We start from the raw sequence: 23,558 nt of genomic DNA, 5'->3' as shown, positions 1-23,558 counted from the left end.
GATCTTAAGAAGTATTTGCTCTATTCCCTTAGGATAATATTCAGAGCATTAAATGGGACTTTTTTTTTTTTTTTTTTTTTGCTTTTTTGAGACAGAGTTTCTCTGTAACTTTGAATCTTGTTCTGGATCTCACTCTCTAGATCAGGCTGGCCTCGAACTCACAGAGATCCACCTGCCTCTGCCTCCTGAGAGCCAGGATTAAAGTGTGCACTGCCACCACCCAGCTCTTATTTGGCTATTTTAAAATCACCTTTACCTGGTATTCTTTTGTGGGAAAGCAAGATGTGAGAATCTCCCCCACAGTCTCTCCCCCCTAGTCTTCCTGTACTATTTGTTTTAAAATATGATTTCACTTTAAAAGATATGATCATAGTGTATCTTTTTATATTTTAGCTCAATCGCAACTCCTGTGATGACCTATGGTCACCTGGAAAGTATGATGGACCAGTGGAGCCGTCAACTGCAGGAGCAAGAAAAGCACTTTTTTCACCAGGCCAACCACCTCAATGTTTGGAACCAGGCCTTGCTTGAGAGTGGGGATGAGGTAGGGATATATTCTCATTAACCTTCCTGTATTGTACAAGTATTCCCAGAAAAGCACAAGAGAATAGACTTTGGTTTTGTGATTAGTTTTCTGTTGCACTATTGATGAGTAACTTGGAAACATTTTCCTAAGCTACTATGCTCCTTGAATTAGGAAGTGTTTGCTATTTGACATGTGTTCGAGAAAATGTGTATTGCTCTAAAATTATTGAGACAGTTTGCATATTGACACGGTTTTGTTCCCGTTTCCCTTTAAAGATTACTCTTTTGCATCGTGAAGTGGAAAGAGTGAAGCTGGATCAGAGCAGGTAGAACTTTCGACTTCTTTGCTTGAAAGATTCAAGATTTTTTTGTTCTGTTGTTTTTCCCCTGCTGTTTATTGACATTTAATTTGTTACCCAAAATTGCTTTCAGCAGCCCTTCTGTTGACTTGTTTTGTTCAGGTTGGAACGGGAATTGGATTTTATCCTGTCCCAGCAGAAGGAGCTGGAACAACTGTTGACCCCCTTAGAGGAGTTTTTGAAGGGGCAGAACAGGCCTTTTAATCTGCTCTGTCTGGATAAAGAGTATGAGAGAATGTAAGTAACTGAATGGAGACTGAAGAATTGGGCAGAAAGAGGGAGAAACGGAACCGTTGAGCAGGGAATAGAAATCCGTAGAAAAGGGCAAGTTCTTCTAGTTGGTATTATTTACCAGGTTGTTTGACTGCTCCGTGTTTATCTTTTGCAGAGGCTTAGAAATGAAGGAGTCATTCCGGCAGCTTTGTTTTAGAGCATTTTGTTCGCTCTTATTTATCTCAAGCTCATGTTTGTCTACTGGGAAGCTTTTATATTTGTCAAGTGTGTTCTTAAATTAGAAATACAAAGCTTATGTATGATGTCATAGTATTGTGGAATATTCCTGGTCTCCTAATTTTGACACATACAAACCTAATATCTATACAGTTGTTTTTGTCATACATAATTTGATATTTTGAAGACAGACTGTTCATTTGAGGATGAACTATGGTTTTCAAAATTGGAATGATTTTGTCAGCGTTTCAGGCTAGGTATCCTTTATTTGTGTACTGTTCAGGCTTTACCTTGTGTCTGCTCACTGGCAGTGTTCCCATGGTAACTCTCTCCAGAACCGAGATTTGATAATCAGGCCACTTTATAAAGCATTAAGAGACGTTGTGGGAACATGCTACATAATCTAAATTGAGACCAACTTGGACTCATTTTTGTCAGTGGCTTGTTAGTGAATTGAGATGGAGCTTTTATGTTTTGGGTTTTGTTTTCTTCATTTTTTAAGACAGGTTCTTACCGGCTTTGCCCAGGCTTCTGTCAAACTCCTGAGTTAAAGTGTTTCTGTCACCTTAGCATTCTGAGTAGAAGGAATTGCAGGCACACATCACACTGCCCAGCTGAGCTTTTGCAAATCCTTTGCCACTGAACTTATTTTTTTAAGGCTTGAAAGTTAACATTTTGTAGGATTTTAAATGTGGGTTAGTACAGCTAATCTGCACTGACCTCCATTTTATTTCTACTTTTATATTTCTGCCTTTGTTTTCCTCCTCTTTCCCTTTGTATCTTTCTCTTCTTTCTTTGCTCTATTCCTTGGCATTGCTTGTGAATATATATGTTTCACAGACTATTTCACAGATATATTTCACAGATAATAAAAACACACAAATACGTATATATACAGAGAGAGGGGGGTTGTTTGAGATAGGGTCTTACTATGTATCGTTGACTGGCTCAGAACTCCCTAATATAGAAGAAGCTGGCCTGGGACTCCTTATTTTGACCAATCTTTCCTTGAACTCATAGAGATCCTCCTGCCTCTGCCTCTTGAGTGCTGGGATTATTGGTGTGCAACATCATATCTGATGTATTCTATATATTTATCACTTTTTGGAAAAAGTCTTGTCTAGCACAAACCCTGCAATGGCTCAGGCTGCTTTGCAAGTGCTGTCATTACAGGAATGTGCCACCATGCTCAATTTCTTCTATCTGTTTTGCTTTGTTTGTAAACTACTTAACATTTTTAGAATATACTAACTGTGGATTGGGAGGCATAAAAACATTAATTCCTTTCCAATTTCTCTTTTGTAGCCAGATTCATATTGCAATAAAACTTTTGCCAGAATTTTCAACAGTTTAGGCAACCAATTACATATAGGTGATTTGGCACAGAAAGCAATAGATGGTTACCACGACATCTGACTGTGCCTTTTAATTTTATAGATAGTGAGTTTGAAAAATCTTCTTGCCATTTTAATTCTTGTAAACATATCAATATACTGGACTACGTCAATCAATCAATCTTTCTCCATCCCTCCCCCCTCCCCACTCTGTCTCACAAACATTTTTGAGTGGAAATTAGATCACTAATCAGTTTGTAGTAAATTCAGATTTATCTACTTTTTATTGTTGTAAAGTCATTTCTCAGATTATTCTTTGTTTCTTGCTATAGTATGTCATATAAAGTTTTACTATGAAATTTTGTATAGTCTCTATAATTGAAGCAATCTCAACATTTATTGAATATTGCTAAACACTAGCCTTCTATCTAGGTAAATGTCCTATACATATATTTTGTTTCCCTCAAGGGTTCCTTTGCTGCAGCATTCATCAGAGACGAAAGCCTTTGCCTTTGTAGTCTTAGGTTGTGATAGCAATACGTTTGCAAACATTGAATCCATGAGACAATGTCCTCAGTCATAATTGAGAACCAATGTGATTATAGGGGAATTGAAATAAATCTAGTTGGCAATTACGTCTCTATATGTCAGTTACGGTAGAGGTGAGAAAATGTTTCTTGTTAATCTCTTTCTTTCAATTGCCTGTGTAGCTACAGATTAGCAGGAAATATAGATGCTGAGCTCAAAAGAATGTCTCAAGATCTCAAGGACATTATTGTTCACCTGAATTCCCTGGGAAGTCCTGATGACACTACTGAAACAGTATGTTCCCTGTTCTTTTTAGAAAGCCAAGATTTCACATGAAATTGGCCCTCCATCCGTTTTTTTTGTTTTGTTTTGTTTTGTTTTTTTAATTTGTCACATTCTCCTGTCCTCCAGAGTACTTCATATCTGCCCTCTAGAGATATTACACTCTTAGGCATGATTAGTGGGACAGTGAATATTTAGTAAATATTTGCAGATGTAAATTTTTGTGGTCATTCCCAGGAGGGTAATATAAATGACTCTTCCAATGTGTTCAGGACTTAATCTCTACATAATTAAACGTATCCTGGTACTTTTTTATTCACTTACTCGCTAGTTAATTTTTCATAACATCTAATTTATTTACTCATATAAATATAAGCAAATATGCCTAGGTCTATTAGACATATTTATAGCTTTAGAATGTAGTGACGTAACTTTTAAGACATAACATTTTCTCGTAGAATTTTTTTTTAAATATTGTCATTATGTTTCTCACTGCTCACTGCCTCGCGGAAGACTACTTAGTTCATAAAGCAAATACATTATATTATAGGAATGTAGGGCTTAGGATCCTGTTAGAATTGAGATTCTATGAATTAATTTGTCAGTAAGAAAGAAACAGGGTTTCTTCCATTTTTCCTATACTCTAATTATAAAGAGCTTATTTCCTCTACCTTGTCCTTTTGTCTGGGCAGCACAGATGAAGTCCTCTTTTCCCCACTCCCGATAAATGGCACTAGCGCTGGGAGGAATCTCCCATTGTAGGAGCTTCTATTGTGCCGTCTGCCATTAATTATAAGTAGCAGTGAGGCTGGGCTCTTGGTAGATGAGAATGAATAACTTATACATAAGTGGTGATTATTCTCTAGCAATTTCTTTGTCCAATTAGACGCAGACTGTCCTTTCCATACACACATATTATTACTGAATTTTTTTTAATCACGAAAAAACAGCCAATTACAGTTGAGAAACTATTAGAATTTTGTTTGTCACCTAATCTCTTGGGGTCTTGGCTCCTTCTTTTGAAAAATGTCAAGGGTAGAATAAATGATTTGTAAGTTCCTTTCAGCCATAAAACAATGCTATTCTCTACTTAGCATCAATCTAAAATGGAACAATGACACATAAAAATTAGTCTGGAATTACCAATGCTACCATCTGCCCTGTGTTCACAAAGATGATCATGAGTCAACAAAATACATTTCTGTTACATTCGAAATGCAATTTCAAGATTCAGAATTGTTTTGTTGTTTAGATTTCTGATGCATAGGTAAACACAAACAGATTTAGACATGGCGCAGAACTGGATTTAGCAGAGTCAGTAAAATCCTATCTTTATCATTTCCCCAATTTTGCCCATAATTATTTTAACTAGTGAATAGCAAGTAGTCTTATGTTTTCATTTTTCATTGTAGGGATAATTGAGATATTTAAGATGACCGAGTTAAAGGCAATTACTGTGCGATAGCAGGACAAAGGAAGCAAGAGATTATCCCTCTTTTCAGATAGCATAAACCATGGGACAGAAAGTAGGAAAAAACACACCTGCTAAATGATAATGTCCCTGTGGATAATGAAAATATCATCTCAAAGCCCTGCTACAATGGATTATATATCATGCCACAAAAGTAAAAGCTGTGTGTTCCAGCATTCATAGCGCTGGGATTCAATGACTTCTATTACTTTGGTATATGTGTGTCAGGGTAAATGGGAGAGACCACATGATACTTAAATTTTTTATTAAACATTATGTTCTGTTACCCAGCTGTAGTTTTAATAAAGTTCATAAAGAAAATTAAAGCATCAATATTACCAATCCCTTCTTACTATATTGATGTACTTCTACACTTTTTTACAATGCTGGAAAAATGTTCTTCTGTTTAAATAAAATCATAAATATACATATAGTGATTTTTACTCCCTGTTTTCATGGTTCTCTCTTGAAATTTTAGTCACTCTTTGACAATGTGAATTTTAATGCTACCAAGATATTACACCAGAGGTGAATTTTATAATATTTTTAACATCTTTATTAGTTGAGATATTGATTTCAAATTTTGGGCAATCTAATATAGCCTTGTAATGACCAGTTATATTTAGATTTGAGTAGGCTCATATAGAGTAGAATATACTGTGTAACAAGGTATAAATATTTTAAAACTATTGACACATGCTATAAAAATTTACATTTGGAAATTTGGGCCAATTTATATTACCGTCGAGTGTATATTAATGTATTGATTTTCCCTACTTGCAAATTGAGTGTTCTGGATCTGAAATATTGAAATCTTAAATACTCCCAAATCTAAAACTCTTTCAGTGATGAAATGATGTATAAGCGGGAAAGTCCACACCCATGGAAGGGGTCACAGCCAAAAGCACTGACATAGCTGGGCTAGGGATACAGTTCAGTGGTTAGAGTCTTGTGTAACATATGAGAAACAAATGAACAAGAAAATAAACAAACCAACACACGCACACAACTGCTGTTATAATGCAAATATTATATACCATCACCTTCAGGCTATATGTACGAGCTAGGCATGACATATAAATTCCATGTTTAGGCTTGTTTCCATCTGCAGGATATTTCATTATATATAATGTAATCTTCCAAAAAATTGAAAAACCTGAAATAATTCTTTTCCAAGCATTTCGGGTGGGGAGCAATCAACCTGTACTCGACTGTTGAGTGCTACTATTTTTAAAACAACGGATTTGAGGAGCCCTGCATGTTGGTAGGCTCCTGTAGGCCCAGCACTCAGGACGCAGAGCAAAGGGCCTTGGCTACATGGTTAAGTTCCACGCAGGTCTGTAGTGCTTAACAAGCCTCTGCTTCAAAAACCAAACCAAAACACACAATTGCTGATTTGATTGACAAATTTGATATTCTTAATTGTATGTGGATTGATTCGTTTGCTTTCTTTTGAAATATCTTTTAATGTCCTTTATTTTTATGTTGTGCTCATCAGGTTTTTTTTTATTAGTTTGTAGGAATCCAATCCCTGATAATTACAAAATGAATAGATTGAACTAATGCATAAAAGTAATTAGTGTTAGAAGTAAGAAACGGCACCATTAATATGTAGTTCATTGTCAGTGCTCCATTTACCAGAAGAAAATTAAATGTTGCTTCTTAATTTCAATTTCCTATGTTTCTTTCTTTTTGTTTACTCCGCTAGAATAATCATGATCTAAAAATCTTGGGTGTATTTTCAGCTTCAACAGATTTGCAGAATTCTGAATGCTCACATGCAGTCTCTGCAATGGATCAGCCAGAATTCAGGTGGGTGTCTGCTTTCTATATCGTGTTGTAGGTATGGAAATATTGGACAACACACATTGTGTTCTCCATGACCACACTGACATAAGAGCTCTGCTGAAGGGAAGCCCGTATGAGCTCTGAAGCACTAACAAGACATTAATGAAAACAGGGAATGGATAGAGGCAGGGTATTGACAGTACGAACAGAAGCAGAACTTTTAAATTTGTTTTCTGTATACAGCTTTGATCGCAGTCAAACAAATGTTTCTCTATACTCAGAATTGAACCCCAAAATGGGAAGAAAGACAAATACTGAAGATCCTCAAAATCAGTGCATTTATAGCATCCTAACTCGGTGCGGATAACCATTGAACACAAAGTTCCTTTTTGAGTGTGTTGTGGGTGGGGGTGTGCATATGTATGCCTTCTTGTGTGTTTGAGGCTTGTGTGTGCATGCTTGTGGAGACTGGGCAAGTAAGCATGGAGTATCTCCCTCTATGCCTCTCTGTCTTATTTTCTGATAGCGTTTCTGAGCCTTGGGTTCATGGATTAGCAGCAAGCACCTAACCAACTGAGCCACCTCCGGCAGCCCAGAGCATAGTGTTCTTAGTAATGCGTTCTTATTAGGTGAAAGAAATGCAGAACTGAGTAAGCTTTCTTAATAGTTTTATTGTCAGTGTCAGAATTATATAGAGAACAAATATCACTACCATTTTATAGCTATAGAAAAATAAATAAAATGTATGCATATATTAATGTTAATAGAAATTAGGGTTTTTTCAGGTACACAGTTATATTTCAGCCTGACATATTTCTATGATAAATACCACTTACTGTACACAATTTCTTTGTGTCAGGAGCACCAAGTAACCTTTTTCAAGATATTATAGATCTGGGACTAGTCTCTCCTCTCTTTTGTTTTCTTTTTATTTATTCTTCGCTCATATATTACATCCCAACTGCAGTTTTCCCTCCCTCCTCTTCTCCCAGTCCCTCCTCCATACCACTCTCCCCCAGATCCTCTCTTCCTCCTTTCCCTTCGGAAAAGGGCAGCCCATATATTAGGATTTTTACTGAGAAATGAGATGTAAGTTATTTTTCTTATATATTTGTATTACAGATTTAAAAGTCAAATATCATTAATAAATTTGGAGTTCTTTGTTCTATACATGGAAAGGGCTTATAAGCACTGACAGTTAGATACCCAAGTTATAGGTGTAGGAAAGGGTGTGTGGATATGGGGTGAGTTAGGGGGGACAGGGTGAATATAATCAAAGCATATTATACAAAATTCTGAATGAACTAATAAAAACATTTTATATGCTTTGCCTAAATGTAGGGATACAATGAAATATCAGTAAAAAATAATATGAAACTCAGTCAAGCAAGCAGTCACAAGTTTTCAAGACATAACCATAAAATAATATAATTTTTTTCTTACTTGGCTTTCTGGATTCTTTATTCTCTGAACTACTAGACATCAGCTACAATGAACTTCTTCAGTGTCTTTCTCTTAGAAATATACCTATATTATCATTCACTGTTAGCTGCTTCTTCCCTGAGTTAGAGGAATAAATGCCCTGTCCCTCTCTAAACTGTGTTTAGAATCACTGCAGGGAAGTTAAGTTCTATATTGTTTGCACATGCATTTGTTAAAATAAGGAGATGCATGCTGTGGCGACGTGAATGAGAATGACCCCCATGGGTTCATAGATTTGAATTCGTAGGCCCCAGTTGGTGGGACTGTTGGGGAAGGATTAGAGGGTATGGCCTTTTTGGAGGAAGTGTGTCACTGGGGATGGGATTTGGGGTTTCAAACATCTAGGTTATTCTCAGATAGTTCTCTCCCTCCCTCCCTCCCTCCCCCATGATTATGGATTGGGATGTAAATTCTCAGCTACTGCCATGTCTGCTTGCCTGCTGCCATGTCTACCATGATGGGTTTAGACCCTAACCCTCTGCAGCCACGAGTCCCAAATGAAACATTTTCTTTTGTTCATTGCCTTGGTCATAGTGTTTTGTCATGACAATAGAAAAATTTCACACACACACATACACTACCACCACCACTACCATCACACACATATTCAGGTCAAGTTATTACCTCTTTTAATGTGCATTTAGTCTCTGTGAAGATTAAAAGAAGCAGTGTATAGCTTTCTTTGAATTGTGCTTTGCCCATAGTTGATAATCAGTGAATGACAGTAGGCAGAAATAGTTACTGGTTGTCAAATGTGTGCTGTATGTGTATGGGAGAGGGAGATAAGGAAGGTCATGGGGTTCAAGGGTAGCTGTTAAATTGGATCTAGAGATGCTAGTTCCAGGTTGAATACCACTTGTATAGAGACTTTGATAGATTAACTAAGAAGTGGTAAAATGTTAATAACCATGCAACGCCAAAGAATGAGATTATGCGAAGTTTTCCTGTGTGTTGCTTATTTTTCTACAGTGAACAGTACTTTTGGGGTGGAGTTAAAGGAGGTGTCACAAGGTAATTTGGGTTATAAAGAAAAATTGCAGTGATTTTTTTTCTTGGTGGGGATCCTCTTTGTCATAAATGAAATCACAAGGCTCCCAGCCAGTGTTGCTTTTATAAAACTGAAGTTGCTAGTGTTGCCAGGGATTTACTTTATATAAGTGAAGAAATTGTGGCCCAGAAACGTTTAATGACTTCTTTAGAACCTGCGGCTGAGACCAATCATAGAAGAACTGGGACCAAGATTCAGATTTCCTTATGTACAAAACAAGATTGTTAATCCTGGTGTGCTTTTCAAACATTGTGGTTACGGTTAGATATAAAAACAAATCTTAATCATGTACAAAACAGTAGAGGACACGGCTGTCAAAATACAATAATATTTTGGACGGGCTATAAATTTTAGGTGTGTAGGTAAAGCTCTCAGTCAGAATCGGGAGCCAGAAAGCGATGATTAATGGGAATTCCTTATTTGCTAAAGATTCATTTGAGCTAAAGAAGCAATGAAATGTAGACATTCACTTGAGATGGGGGCTCTGCTGAAAAATGGGGGAAGCCTGCTAATTCCTGATAGTGCAAGCTTCTTTTGCCATTCCCACCCAACAAGCCCTTCCTTTTCATATCAGGAAATGGGGTAATCAAGAAATGGAGCATGGCGGACTTTAATTATGCTATCCAGGAGAGGAGTTTTCTTTTTGTTTTATTTTTGCTTTTTAATAGTTAATTGAATCGTGTCTGCTTAAATGGTCTGTGGACTGAAAGTTTTAAGATTAAATGAGTCCATTTGTTCACATTCAGAGAGCAGTTATAGAAAAATGAATGAGTGTGTTATTCTGGCAATACAAATATTATATTTTACTAAAGAGAAATCATTAACTCATATAAAATCAAATCTTTATTTTAAAAGGTTTCTGGGAAATGTTTTTGTGACTTAATATCTGCAATATTGGCACAAAAATTTTCCATAATAAAACATGGCAGCTGTTACATGAAAAAAATCACATATTTAACTGAAAATCATTTCTTTAAAAGTGATTTTGATGAATATTATTAACTGAGAAAAGCTAAAATGAAAAGACTATATACTGTGTGATTCCAAATATATGGCATTCTGAAAAAGGCAAAGCTGTGGAGATAGTAAAAAAAGATCAGTAGTGGATGTGGTGATGAATAGACAGAACACAGAGCAGCAGAAATACTTTCTAAGGTACTGTAGTGATGGATGCCTATCATTATACTTTTGCTTCAACCCGTATGATGAGCATCAAGTGTGAACCTCAGGGTAAACAGTGGACTTAGGGTGGTAATGGTAGTCTTATCAGCTCCAAGAAATAAACCTCTCTGGTGTGGTATATTGGTAGCTAGGGAGGCTGTGATTGTTGAGGGTTGTTAGGAAATCTCTTTATCTGGGCAATAGTTTCATGAATTGAAAGCTACTCCAAAGAGTCCATTTTATTTAAAAAAATGAAATAAATAAAAATGAATTGGAAGTTGAACATTGCATACAATTTAAGTACGTTGACACATTAAATTCATTGTCCAATCAACTCTTCAACATACACAAAGAAGGTGTGGCAAACCAGGCTACTTCTGTCCTCTAACTTCTACACAATCTATAGGGATAGGACAGAAATAGAAAGGGGATCAGAGACTGTCCAATTTAGGGGAGTCTGAACACACTCAGGACTTCAGATGTGATGCTTATCCACTGTTAGACATTATCCATGCTTTATTCTTGCAAGTTATATAGTTGAGAGTGTGTAGTAGCCACAGATCCAAAATATGTATTCCATGTCTTGCATTCCTTTTTGTAAAAAAAAATTACAGCATTATTCAAGGTTGACTTGATGATGGTGCTGTGGTCACACATCTGTCTTCTGAGTTGACAGTCACTGAAGCTGCAGCAACTCTAGCTCTTCTGGGACCACATAGACAGAATTGACAGTCCACCTGAGGCAATTTATTTGTTTTTAGTATGTGGAGCTACTTCTGGCAGAGGAGGAAGGTGGAATAAGGGATCCGTGTTTCCTGTTGGTGATGTAGGAGGGTCTTCTACCTATCTGTTGCTGTCATTGGTTAATTAATAAAACTGCTTGGCCTGATAGGGCAGAACATAGGTAGGTGGGGAAGACAGAACAGAAGGCTGGGAGAAAGAAAGCAGAGTCAGGTAGATGCCATGCTTCTCCTACCCAGGACGCATGGTGGTTAGACTCATGCCGGTAAGCCACAGTCAAGTGGCGATACATATTAATAGAAATGGGTTAATCAAGATGTGAGAGTTAGCCAGTAAGAGGCTAGAGCTAATGGGTCAGGAAGTGTTTAAATGAATACAATTTATGTGTTGTTATTTCGGGTGTAAAGCTGGCCGTGCGGGAGTCTGGCATGACGAAAAGCAGGCCTGCCCGCCACTCCTTTTACATGTTGGTTCATATACCACCAAATCACTGCTGTGTATGTGAATAATTACCGAATGGCACAATAGGAAAGGAGTAGGCTATGAAAAAACTTCTAGTCATTATTTGAAACTTCAATATTATCATGGATGGCATTTTTCTTATTTCATGAAGTGTCTCAAAGCTATAAGGCTAAATATATTTTATTTATAATCATCACAGGCTCCTAAAGAGTGGAACTGTGTACTTGTTTTATAGATTTCTCATACTTATATTGTTATTTAGGGCAGAAAGAGTTACTCTCTAGAGTAAATAAAATGGCTTTGGGGGTTATAATACCTGTGACTATTTTACTTTTTATGCTAAATATTCTTAGTCATCAACTGTATTTTACTAATTCTTGCAATGAAAAGTTTTTAGGGTCATTTTAGTTTTGCATAATGTGTTATAATCATGCTTTAGTTTTGCCCAATATTAATAGTTATTATTTGAGGTGACTGTTTCAAATTAAATTTTTGGTGTTAGATGCCTTTAAAGATGTTTTAATTCAGGCAATAAATGATTTAAAAATATTGTTAACTAGGCATAGTGGCATACACCTTTAGTCCCAGCACTCAAAAAAGCAGAAGTAGTTGAATCCCTGTGAACGCTAGGTTGGCCTGATGTACAGAGTGAGTTCCAGGCTAGGCAAGGCTAAGCAGTGACACCTCGATACAGATAAAAAAAATATTTTATTAAAGCTAAACATAGTGGCATAAACGCACTAGTCCCAGTACCTTAGGAAGTAAAGACAGGGGAATCAGGCGTTCAAGGTGATTCTCCACTACACAATGAGTGGCAAGTTCAAGGCTAGCCTGTATTGTATGAGACTTTGTATCAAAACAAACAGAAAAAAAAAGGAGTTATATTTTGTTGGTTATTTCAGCTGTCTGGTATGAAGAGCATCAGAGACTGAGCGGCCAAAAGATGCCTTTAAATTGCAATTGAGGAGTCCTCTTCCTTTTTCATCTTCTACAATAGACTCCGATTCACTGATTGAGGCTGTTCTTTTTACCTCTGCCTTTTCTTACATTCTTTGTGCAATCTTGGTGACATTGGTAGATTGGTAAAGTCCTTACTTATATTCTGGAATTGAACATTCCACTTCAGATACGTGAGAATTGGATGGCTTCTGTCAGCGCTGTGACAGCAGCGCAAAGCCACCTAAGTGGACTTTGCTCCTGTAGACTTAAACTCAACAGGGACACTCGCATCTTCCCCGTGCAGTTAATTGAAAGGCATTTTGTGTCTTTCCGCTATTTAAATGATCCACTTGATCATCTTTGCCATTCTTTACAGACAAAACAAATGTTGTCCCTTAGTTCCAAAGAACTTGTACTTTAGCTTAGGGGACTAACAGTAGAATTAAACAAATCTTCAGTTCCTGTTAAGAAATGGTGTATGATGGTTAACATTCTCAGAGCTGACTTTTCAAACTTCTTTTTCTATATGTAAATCCAGATTTGACATACCCTCAATACATCTGCAAAATTAGATTTCTCACTAATCCTACTTATGTACATTTTGTGCCCAAGTGTATTTCCTCAAGCTGGAGAGCTTCCCCATATGAATTATATGCAACATAATTCAAATCACTTCCAAATAGCAGAATTTATATTGTTTTCGAGAAAGATGGATTTTTTTCCCTCTGAAGCAATTTTCTTCCTGTTAGTGACAAAAACCCAAACAAACCCTTAAGTATACTGGAACCCCATGATAAAGCTGTTTGGGGGCCCGTGCTCAACAGCCACCTCAAACATGAACAAACCTGATGGCTGTTCTTCAGTTAAGCCTCCCAGATAATGTTCAGATAGGCAATCCTCATTTTAAGCACTTGAGTGTTTGCCGGAACAACAAATACCATTATGGTGCAAGTCATAGCTCAGCACCATGTTTATTATATTGTATTTTTTGAGGCATGGTTTTACTGTGTAATTCAGGTTGACTTTGATTCATGGTGAGCCTCCTGCCTCAGTTTCATAAATTCTGTGCCACCATACTTTGCTCAATGCTTAGTTTATCTATTTTTAAGTTTTTATCATGTTTACTTATTTGGAGGGGCCATGTATTTTTCCCAGTGAGTCTGAAATTCGGAGGACAATTTGGGATATGACGTTGGCTTTTTGTTCCCACCATATGGGCTCCGGGGATCTAATTTATGTTGTCAGTCTTGGTGGCAAGTTCTTTTACCTGGGCCAAGTCATCTTGCTGGCCCAGCATTTAGTTTATTATAAAATATAATATATGGATTTAACATATATTTATTGTACATATCAATGAATTTCAGTATGATACTTCAATACATGCGTGTACTATATGCCGTTTATCCAAAATTTCACAAGATTTGACAAGCAGGTGCATTAATAGAAAATGCACTGTTGGACAGGAGTCAATTGTACAAGCCCAACTATGAATCCTAGTTAGCTTAGGCCTCTGAGAAGTTGCTTACGCCTTCCTACATTTTTATTTGCCACCACAAAGTATTGTGAGAATCAAAGTCACATCCACAGGCATTGGAAACACAAGTGATGGGGCTGGGGGATGACTCAGTGGGTAAGAGTAAGTGCTGTGCAGTCATGAGGACCTGGCTTCAGATTCCCAGCACCGGTATGAAAAGCTGGGTGTTGCCAATTCTGCCTATAAACACAGTGCCGAAGAGGTAAGGGGCAGAGATAAGAAGATTGCTGGGGCTTTCTGGCTTATATAGCCTGGCTCCTATTCAGTACAATAACCTGTCTCAATGGAACAGGGCAAAGAGTGATAACATGGACACCTGATGTCCTCTGCATGCACACCTGTGTACACACATGCACATATACCACACACACGTACACTGTACATACACACGCACCAAAAAAAAAAACCCAAAGTGCTATGTAGCATGAATTCTAATTGGTCTTAATAATAAAAATCCGGAGTCAGCTATCAGGGGTGAAAGTTGAAGAAGATCAGGGAAACACGCAGCCAGTCACTAGAGAGTTCTTACCTCTACCAGTGCTCAGATTAAAGGGGTGGTCCTGTCTCTATGACTCCTCAGACGAAAATTCTATCTCTATGAAACCTCAGCCTACCCCGGAGCACCTGTCTCCTCTCGTCTTATATTCTTCTCTTGGCTCAGCCATATCACTCCTGTCTCCACCTCCCTAGTGCTGGGATTAAAAACATGTGATCCCATGGATCACCTTTATGTGAGTTCTGTTTCTCTTTTAGACAGATTCAATCTTGTGTAGCCCAGAGTGGCCTTGAACTCACAAAACTTCATCAGCCTCTGTCTCCTGAGAGCTGGGATTAAAGGTATGTGCCACCACTGCCTGACTTCTGTGACTAGCTAGTGGTTTATCTCTGCACGCTGATCTTCGGGCAAACTTTGTTAGAATACAAACAAATTATCACTACAGTGCTATGTGATTAGATATTGTAGTTTTAGATGTTGTCTAGATGTTGAGTAGAACACCCACTATGTGTCCAGGCCCTGTGTTACTCTGAAGCAGGTATATATGGTTATCATTGTTATGATTATATTATCTTTATATGTTATGTCAATGTATTATCTCTGCCTTCAGCAGGTACAAAGGCAGGAGGCAAGGTGTGATAAAGAAGAAAAACAGGGTGGGCAAAATGGCTCAGCAGGATTTTCTTTGTTTTGTTTATTTTCTGGAAGAGGGTATTTGAAGTGAGACTTCTATAATGAGTAATATTTTGATAATTTTGATAAATTCCCAGATGAAGGCCACATAAAAATGTAAAATAACTCTATTACCTGGGCTACTTACCACATGTCTGCAATAATTCAGGACACCTTGTCATTTGGTCATCTCTCTTCTTTATCGCTCTTTGAAATGTGTTTTTCGTTGATTGTATGTGAAGAGCCGCGCTGTACCAAGCATAGTGTCTCATCATCACTTTAATAGATCAACGAAGAGACCAGATAGATTCTTAAAGGTGTGTGCCACCACTGCCTGACTTCTGTGACTAGCTAGTGTACCTGCCTTTGGTGGAGGTGAGAGCTTTGAGCATCTCTAAATACTTCTCCTATCCAGCAGTAGGAGTAGTAGTATCCACCAAGAACTTAAGTCTGTCCATCCGTTACTTGAATTTTAATAAACTAAATGTCTTAAAGTAGCCAAAGTAGCCATGACTAGTTAGAGGATAATCTCATATTCTGTCTTTCCCTCCCCCCTTTTCTCTTCACTCTCATTTTCTGAATTACAAGGAAACACTAATTATATTAAATTCCAAGAATTCAAAGTTATTGTCAAAAGCAACTTAACCTCATATATAGGACATATTCTGCAATAGCTAAAACCTTAGCATGTGGTATACCTAGGCAGGCTAAGGTAGGATAGTCACAAGTTTGAGGCCAGCCTGAATGTCATAGTGAGTTCCAGGCCAGCTTTATCGACAGAGAAAAAAGACTGTTTCAAACAACAGCAATAACAAAATACCATATTTATATGTGTCGGTCTTTTTGTTCTTAAACTTTTTCTGTGGTCAATTTAGATTCACACATAGTTGCAAGAAATAGTATAGAAACCCTACTTATTGTACCTTTATTTTCCCAGTTATAATATTTTACAAAACTGTCGTATAATATCATAATCAGGATACTGACATTGACTCAGCCTGTCACAGATTTGTTCAGTTTTAATTGTATACATGTTAATTACATGCAGCCTTCTTGCACATGTGTAGGATTTTATATGTATCACAACAGCAAAATGTTCACCAGTTCCGTGCCACATGGCTTGTTCATGTGTCCTTTTATCACAACACCCATCTTTCATTCTGATCCCTGCCTTACCACTGAGTTTGAACCTCCTGGAAACAACTAATCTAGTCTGTTTTGCTGAAATGTATTGTGATTTATTATATAAATAGCATTGTACAGAACGTGACCTTTGAAGAATGACTTTTTCCCTGTTCTGCAAAATTCCCTAAAGATTTGGTTGGCTTGTTGAATATACGAACAGTTTGACTCTCCATGTTGGTAAGCAATATTCCAGTATAGGTACAGCACATCTAGTCTAACTGGTTACTCTATCTAGGACATTCGGGGCTAAATTGAGGAAAGCTACTATGAACATCCATGGACAGATGATAAGGATAAGTGTCGTAGACTATAGTTGTTAGATCCTATGGCAATTGCTCCTTTACTTGTTTTAAGACAGGATCTCGTGTAGCCCAGGCTGGCCTTGAGCTCACTGTGTAGCTGAGATTGACTTTGAATTTCTGATCCTCTTGCTTCCATCCCCTAAGTACTGGGATTGCAGGTGTACTCCACCAAGCCCAGCCACATAGCAAGAAAGGCGCACAGTTTTCTATAGTGGTTGTACCTCTTTCCATTGCCACCAGCAATGTATGAGTTGTATGTTGTGTCTGTGTCCTTACCACTTTTTGGTAGTCTAAGTCTCTTTCACTTTAACCCTATAATGAATGTGTCGTGATATCATTGTGGTGTGCATCGTCCTCGTGTCTAATGAGAGTGAACATCTTTTCCTTGGCTTACTGCAGTAAAATGGCTTCCATGCTTCTTTCTCCCTTTATAATTCTTCTTTACTCTGAAGTTTGAAGGATTTTTCTTGTATTCTAGATAGTAGCTCCTTATCAGATATGTAGCTTGAAGATAATCTTCCCACTCTATATCTTATCTATCTTATCATCCTCTTTATGGGAGCTAGTCACAGAACAGAAGTATGATTTTGATGATAGGCAATTTGTCAGCATTTGTTTGATTAATTTTGCTCATATCCCAAAGATTTTTCTCTATTTTTTTCAGAAAGTTTTACCTTTTTATATTTTTTAAGGTTGTTATCCGTTTGGGTTTTTTATTTTGTATAATAAGTTTAGATCAAGGATCTTTTGTTTGCTAATTTTGCCTAAACTTGTTCAGTTGATCCAATACTATTGGAAAAGCTGTCCTTGGTCAGTTGGGTTTATTTTATTTTATTATTAAGCTTGTTTGTTTATATTGCATGTGTGTTCACATGCATACACATGCCACAATACGCATATCAAAGTAAGAAGACAATTTGCAGGAGTCAGTTCTCTCTACCATGTGGACTTCAGGTATTGAACTTGGGTGCTCAACTTTGGTGGCAAGCACTCTTACCTGCTGAGCCATCTTGTAATCTTCTTTCCCTTTTAAAGACGGGCTCTAACATCATAGCCAAAGTTGGTCTCTAACTCACAGCAATCCTCCTGCCCCAACCTCCTTAAACATGGGATTGCTGATATGAACCACCATATCTGGCCCTTGAATTTGTTTTCGTGCCTGATCAAAAATCTGTTTGGTGTGTGCTTGAATTTTTTTCTGAGGTCTTTATTTTGTGGATCTTTGATTCTTTCCACTTAAATATTACACTGCCATCATTGTTGTAGCTACATATTTTATAAATATAATATAATAAATAATATTTATTTCCTTCAGTCAAAAGTGTTTTAGCTATTTTAATTCTCTTGCTTTTCTACAAACATTTGTATGATATTTGTTAAGAATTGCATTTAAAGCTTACATTTTAGACTATGGATGGATTTGGGGGAATTAACATCTTAACTATATTATGAGCCTTCCCAGCCACAAACATATTGTGTCTCAAAATTTTACTAGGTCTTCTTTGATTTCTTTCATCATCATTTTGTAATTTTTTCACACACTTTACCTACACGTTTTTATTTTATTTTATTTACAGTGATTTTCTAAGTGGATTGTGTTTCATATGCTCATTGGTAATTTATAAAACCAATTTTGTTTATTGATCATCTATCTTTTGATCTTCTAAGACAGGGACTGGAGAGCTGGTTTAGTTGTTAAGAGCACATCTTACTCTCGCAGAGGACAAGGGTTCCTTTCCTGCACCCACACAGTGGTTCACAAACTTCTGTAACTCCAGATCCAGGGGATCAGACACCCTCTTTGTGCTTTGTGGGCAGCAGAGCGGCACACAGAGCATATGCATACACAAAAGCAAGACACTCATGAGACATAATAAGTAAATCTAATTTTGAAAAAAATGACTCACTTTTGTTTTGTTTTTGTTGTGAGACTGGGTTTCTCGGTGTAGCCCTGGCTGTCCTAGGGCTCACTCTGCAGACCAGGATGGCCTCGTCTAATAGAGATTCACCTGCCTCTACTCCTGAGTGCTGAGAGTAAAGGCATGTGCTACCATGCCTGATTTATAACTCACTTCTTAATTAAAATTTTTGTAGATTATTTAGAATTTTCTACAATAGGCAGTTAAGAGATCTTCAAATAAACATTATTTCATTCTTTCCAATTTTCATGTCATTATTTTTCCTGCACTTTTTTCACTAGCTAGAACTTCTAGAAATTCTCTCAAATATGATAAATGAGAATATACATCCTTGCTTTGTTTCTCTCTCCTTCCTGTATGTGTTGCTGAGATCAAACCTCGGGTCTTGTACTTTCTAGGCAAACACTCTACCACTTAGTTATATCCCCAGCCCTAACTTTGTTTATTTATTTACTTAATTTTTTTGTACATTTCTGGTCATATACAGTAAGCCTTCAGTCTTTCTTCTTAATATAGAATATGAGCTGTAGGGTTTTGGTGGATGCTCTTTATTGAGCTCATGTAATCCCCATCTATTTCTAAGTGGATGATTTTGTTTTAATCCTAAATAGATACTAGATTTAATCAGATGTTTTCTCTGTATCAATTGTTACTTTTCTTATTTGTTTATATAATGGAAACAGGGACATTTTTCAGATACTGCAGCAGCCATATATATGCAGAATAAAAATCTACTTTTATTTGAATCTGTTTTGCAACAGGTCTTTAAATATTATGAGCTATTTTAAGTATTCTTCAGATTTATTGGTCTGTAGTTTTCTCTTTTGATTTTGTGCTGCCTTTTCCTGGTTTAGGTATTAATACTGTTTTATTAGGATTTGTCAGACAATGGGGTTAATTCTTCTTGAACGCTAGATCGTCAGTGAATCTATTTGGACCTGGATATTTTTGTAGGGGGATATTTTCACTTGTTTTTAAAACTTTTCTGATGGTGTATTTTATCTTGGTTAAATTTTGAAACCTTGTGGTTTCTCAGAGAATTGGTACATCCCTGTTAGGCTGGTAAACTGTAAGTATAGAGTAGTTTTGTAGTGGCGTACCCGGTTTCTTTACTAATGCTGGTGACTTACGTTTTCTGAGCTTAAATTTCTCCCTCTTGCCTAGAAGTTTATTAATTTTATTGACTTTTTTCTCAAAGAATTAGCTTTTTAGCTCATTGATTTTTCTCTCCGGTGATTATGTTTGCGGTTGTATTCACTTCGCTCTTTATTATTTCCTCCCTTTGCTTGCTTTGTGTTAATTTTGTCCTTTTCTATTTTCTAAGATAGGTACTTAGAATACTGATTGGAATCCACTGCTTGTTTCTATGGTATTCCTTTAAAAAGGCATTTCTCTTAAGCAGCGGTATGTTTGATCCCAGTTGTCATCTGCAGCCGTCACTTTCTTGGATGGTTGTTTTATTTTCATCATCAAAACTTTGCGGTAACAAGCATTTGCACATGCATGTGCTAAAGACACCTCAGATTAAACTAAATTTGCCAAAAACGATTTACTTTTTAGTTTTCCTTTATTAAGTCTCTACTATCTTTGGTAAATATGTATTCATAGGTGATATATATATATATATCATAAATTTCACTTTGAACATTATTATTTTAATTATGATCATAGGGTGTTGTTACAGCCTTGAACATTATATTTTCTTTCTTTTGCAACTTTTTGTTTACTTTTGAATTTTATTTTTACTTTTTTGCTTAGCTTTCTATATACTTATCAGTATGTCAGTACCAAAATCCCTGCTTTTAATTTAAATTAAAGTTTTACCTAGTTCAAATTCCAAGACTCCTCTCTTCTACAGTCTTTTAATCTCTATTGTACTGTTGGTTTCCTGGGATGTTTATTTGCCTTTTGATGGTGATAGTAGTCCCTGGGATTGAGCCTAGGCATGCTCCTTTGTGGGCATCCACTTAAGCTCTTGGAAACTTCTGATTAATCCTTAGTTTTTGTACACAGTGCCTGCCCTTAACTTGGTCTGCTATCTCTGTTCCATAGTTTAGCTTGTTCGCAGTCTTCAAAGGAAAACTTTCTTCTGCAGAACTTGATGAGGGAGTGTGAGCCAGATGTAAGATAGGGAGGAGGGGGAGGGTGCACCTCTTAGTCACGCATCCTGTTTTCCCCTCCACTTTGGACACCATTTGGAATTAACTAGTCCTACTAATTCCATAAATCTAGTGCAAAACTTGCCACAGTTTTTAAAGTGTTTTGCTCCTTTCTTTGAATCTTTAATGTTTTGGTGCGTTTGTCTTTTACCTCCTTTAAACATGTCTTTACTGCTGTGTTACAGGTTTATGGGTTTAACCTGTAGAAATACTTTGTTGATCTTCTATTGTGATCTGCTCATCTCTCATCTAACTCTACTTCAGTTCATTCCCACACTACTGCCAGAATGATCCTATGAAATGATTATCTCTTTATTAAAGCTCCTCTACTTTGGCTTGTTCAGAAATAAATTTTTTGTTCTTGGCATGATACACAGAGTAGTTTTTAACTTATTCACGGAGATTATGCATTAATGTTTCCGTATTTTCAAAATGCAGCTACGACCATAGGGTTTAGTAGACAGTTAACAGTTTATCTGTCCCCAACGTGTACCCAAGCACACTATATTCAGCTTCTTATTGTTCCTGTTAATGTTATTGTTGTGGAGGCTATGGCTGTGTGTGTGTACATATGTGCATGTATGTGTATCTGTGTGTGTGTGTGCCTATGTGTCTGTGTCACAGGAGGCCAGAGCTCAGCCTCAGTGGCATTCATCAGGAGTTAGCATACCTTGTCTTTTGAGACAGGATCTCTCCCTGGGACCTTGGGCTCATCGTCTAGGCTGGTTGTGCAGCAGGCCCAAGGAATCTAGCTGTCTGTGCTGCAGCACCTTTTACAAGGGTATTGGGACTTGTACTTAAGCTCTCATACTTACACAGCAAGAGTTTAGCCAACTGAGCTATCTCCCCCAACTCGTCAGCTTTTGGTGAAAGAGAAGATACAAAACTGACAGCTGACAGGCCTGTACACATGAGTATCTTTGCATTCTGCTAATGACTGCTAGATATGTGGATATGCCATAGTGTTTGCTTTTATTTCTTCTATTTTTGAGATCATAATATAATTACAACATTCCCACTTCCCTTTCCTTCCTCCTAGACCTTCCATGTACCCTCCTTTCCCTCTTTTAAATTCATGGCACCTTTTAAAATTAATTGTTACATGTGTATATGTATATCCATACAAAGGTTTTTGAGAGCCCATTGTTAAGTCTTAAAGTTTCCAATTTGTTTTTTTTATTTTAAATTGTTCTATATTAAATGTACTTATCAATAGTTTTGTAAAATTATTTCTTTTAAGGTTATATGTATGGATGGATGTTTTGCCTATTTGTATGTCTCTACACCATGTGCATGCTGTGCCCAAAGAGGCCAAAAGAGCATCAGAAACTCTGGAACTGGAGTTACAGATGGTCACGAGGTACCATGTGCGTGCTGGGAACTAAACAGGAATGTTTAGCTACTGCCCTTAACCACTGGACTATCTATCCAGCTCCTCTGTTGGTGATTTTAATACACACCATCATTCGAGGATGTAAATATAGTTCTTTCTTACAAGTCAAAATGCTAAATCGCAAGCAGTGTTGTTTTAAAGACGCGCGCACGTGTGTGTGTGTGTGTGTGTGTGTGTGTGTTTTCTTTCAGATAAGGTGAACTAGTTTGTATTTTTCTCAACAATTCACTCATTAGAGGACCTATTTTTCTGCACTCCTTTTACTGCCTTTGTAATTACCAGCGACACCACTACCTCCATTTCTTGACAAAACATGCAAAATTATTTCTCTGGTCCAGGTTGTATCTTTCTGGTTACTTATAGATAAGTATTTTGAAATACTTGTAAGCAATCAACACACCAGCTAATGAGTTGCCTGTTTGTGTTTCTGACCATTTTTCTGTCAGGGTATTTTTTTTTCCTCTCACTGCCCCAATTATTTTCCTAGGAGAAAGTAGTACACTATAACAATGCTTTTGAGAGTACAGTATCTTCTTCTACAGTGAATTTAATAGTATCCAATGTTTATGTGTAATTAATATTTTTTATTTTACATACTAATCCCAGTTTCCCCTCCTCCTGCCCTCCCCAGCTCCTCACCACCACCCATCCATCCCTCAGAGAGGGTAGGGTCCCCATGGGGCATCAACAAAGTCTAGCACATCACTTTGAAGCAGGACCAAGGCCTTCCCCCTGTTTCTAGGCTGAACAAGGTATCTCTCCATAGGGTATGGGCTTCAAAGAGCCAGTTCATACACCAGGGATAAATTCTGATCTCACTGCCAGTGACTCTACAAACTATCCAAGCCACACAACTGTCACTCACATTTAGAGGGCCTAGTTCGGTCCTATGCAGGTTCCCCAACTGTCTTTCTGGAATTAGTGAGCTCCCATGAGCTCGTGTTGAGATTAGAGCACTCTGTTGAAGGAGCTGCGGGGCTGCATCCCCGGCACCCGGCCGCCCACATGGCTAGCTTATGCCTAGAAATAATTACACAGAAACTGTATTCTTTTAAACACTGCCTGGCCCGGCTAATTTCAGCCTCTTATTGTCTAGCTCTTACATATTAATCTAACCCATTTCTAATAATCTGTGTAGCCCACGAGATGGCTTACCAGAGAAGATCTTAACCTGCGTCTGTCTGGAATGGGAGAATCATGGCGACTCCTCGACTAAGCTTCTTTCTCCCAGCATTCTCTTCTGTTTACTCCACCCACCTATGTTCTAACCAATAAAATGGGCCAAGGCAGTTTCTTTATTATAATTAACCAATGTCCTTCCTCCATCA

General features: G+C 37.3%; 1 protein-coding gene across 1 annotated transcript in view; it reads left to right on the top strand.

Moving 5' to 3' along the window:
• The window catches only part of Nup62cl (nucleoporin 62 C-terminal like), a 62,570-nt gene that overhangs the window by 31,801 nt on the left and 7,211 nt on the right, over positions 1 to 23,558 (top strand). Inside the window, exons 4-8 of the mRNA XM_050124059.1 lie at positions 394 to 544; positions 802 to 851; positions 987 to 1,121; positions 3,379 to 3,490; positions 6,695 to 6,761. Coding sequence (XP_049980016.1) covers positions 394 to 544; positions 802 to 851; positions 987 to 1,121; positions 3,379 to 3,490; positions 6,695 to 6,761 — 515 coding nt within the window. The remainder of the gene's footprint in view (positions 1 to 393; positions 545 to 801; positions 852 to 986; positions 1,122 to 3,378; positions 3,491 to 6,694; positions 6,762 to 23,558) is intronic.

Source organism: Alexandromys fortis, unplaced genomic scaffold, assembly GCF_014885135.2.
Source record: "Alexandromys fortis isolate MF-2015 unplaced genomic scaffold, M_Fortis_MF-2015_v1.1 scaffold_195, whole genome shotgun sequence".
Classification (NCBI taxonomy): domain Eukaryota; kingdom Metazoa; phylum Chordata; class Mammalia; order Rodentia; family Cricetidae; genus Alexandromys; species Alexandromys fortis.
Note: the sequence above shows the minus strand (reverse complement) of the source record. Positions and strands in the feature narration are given on the sequence as shown.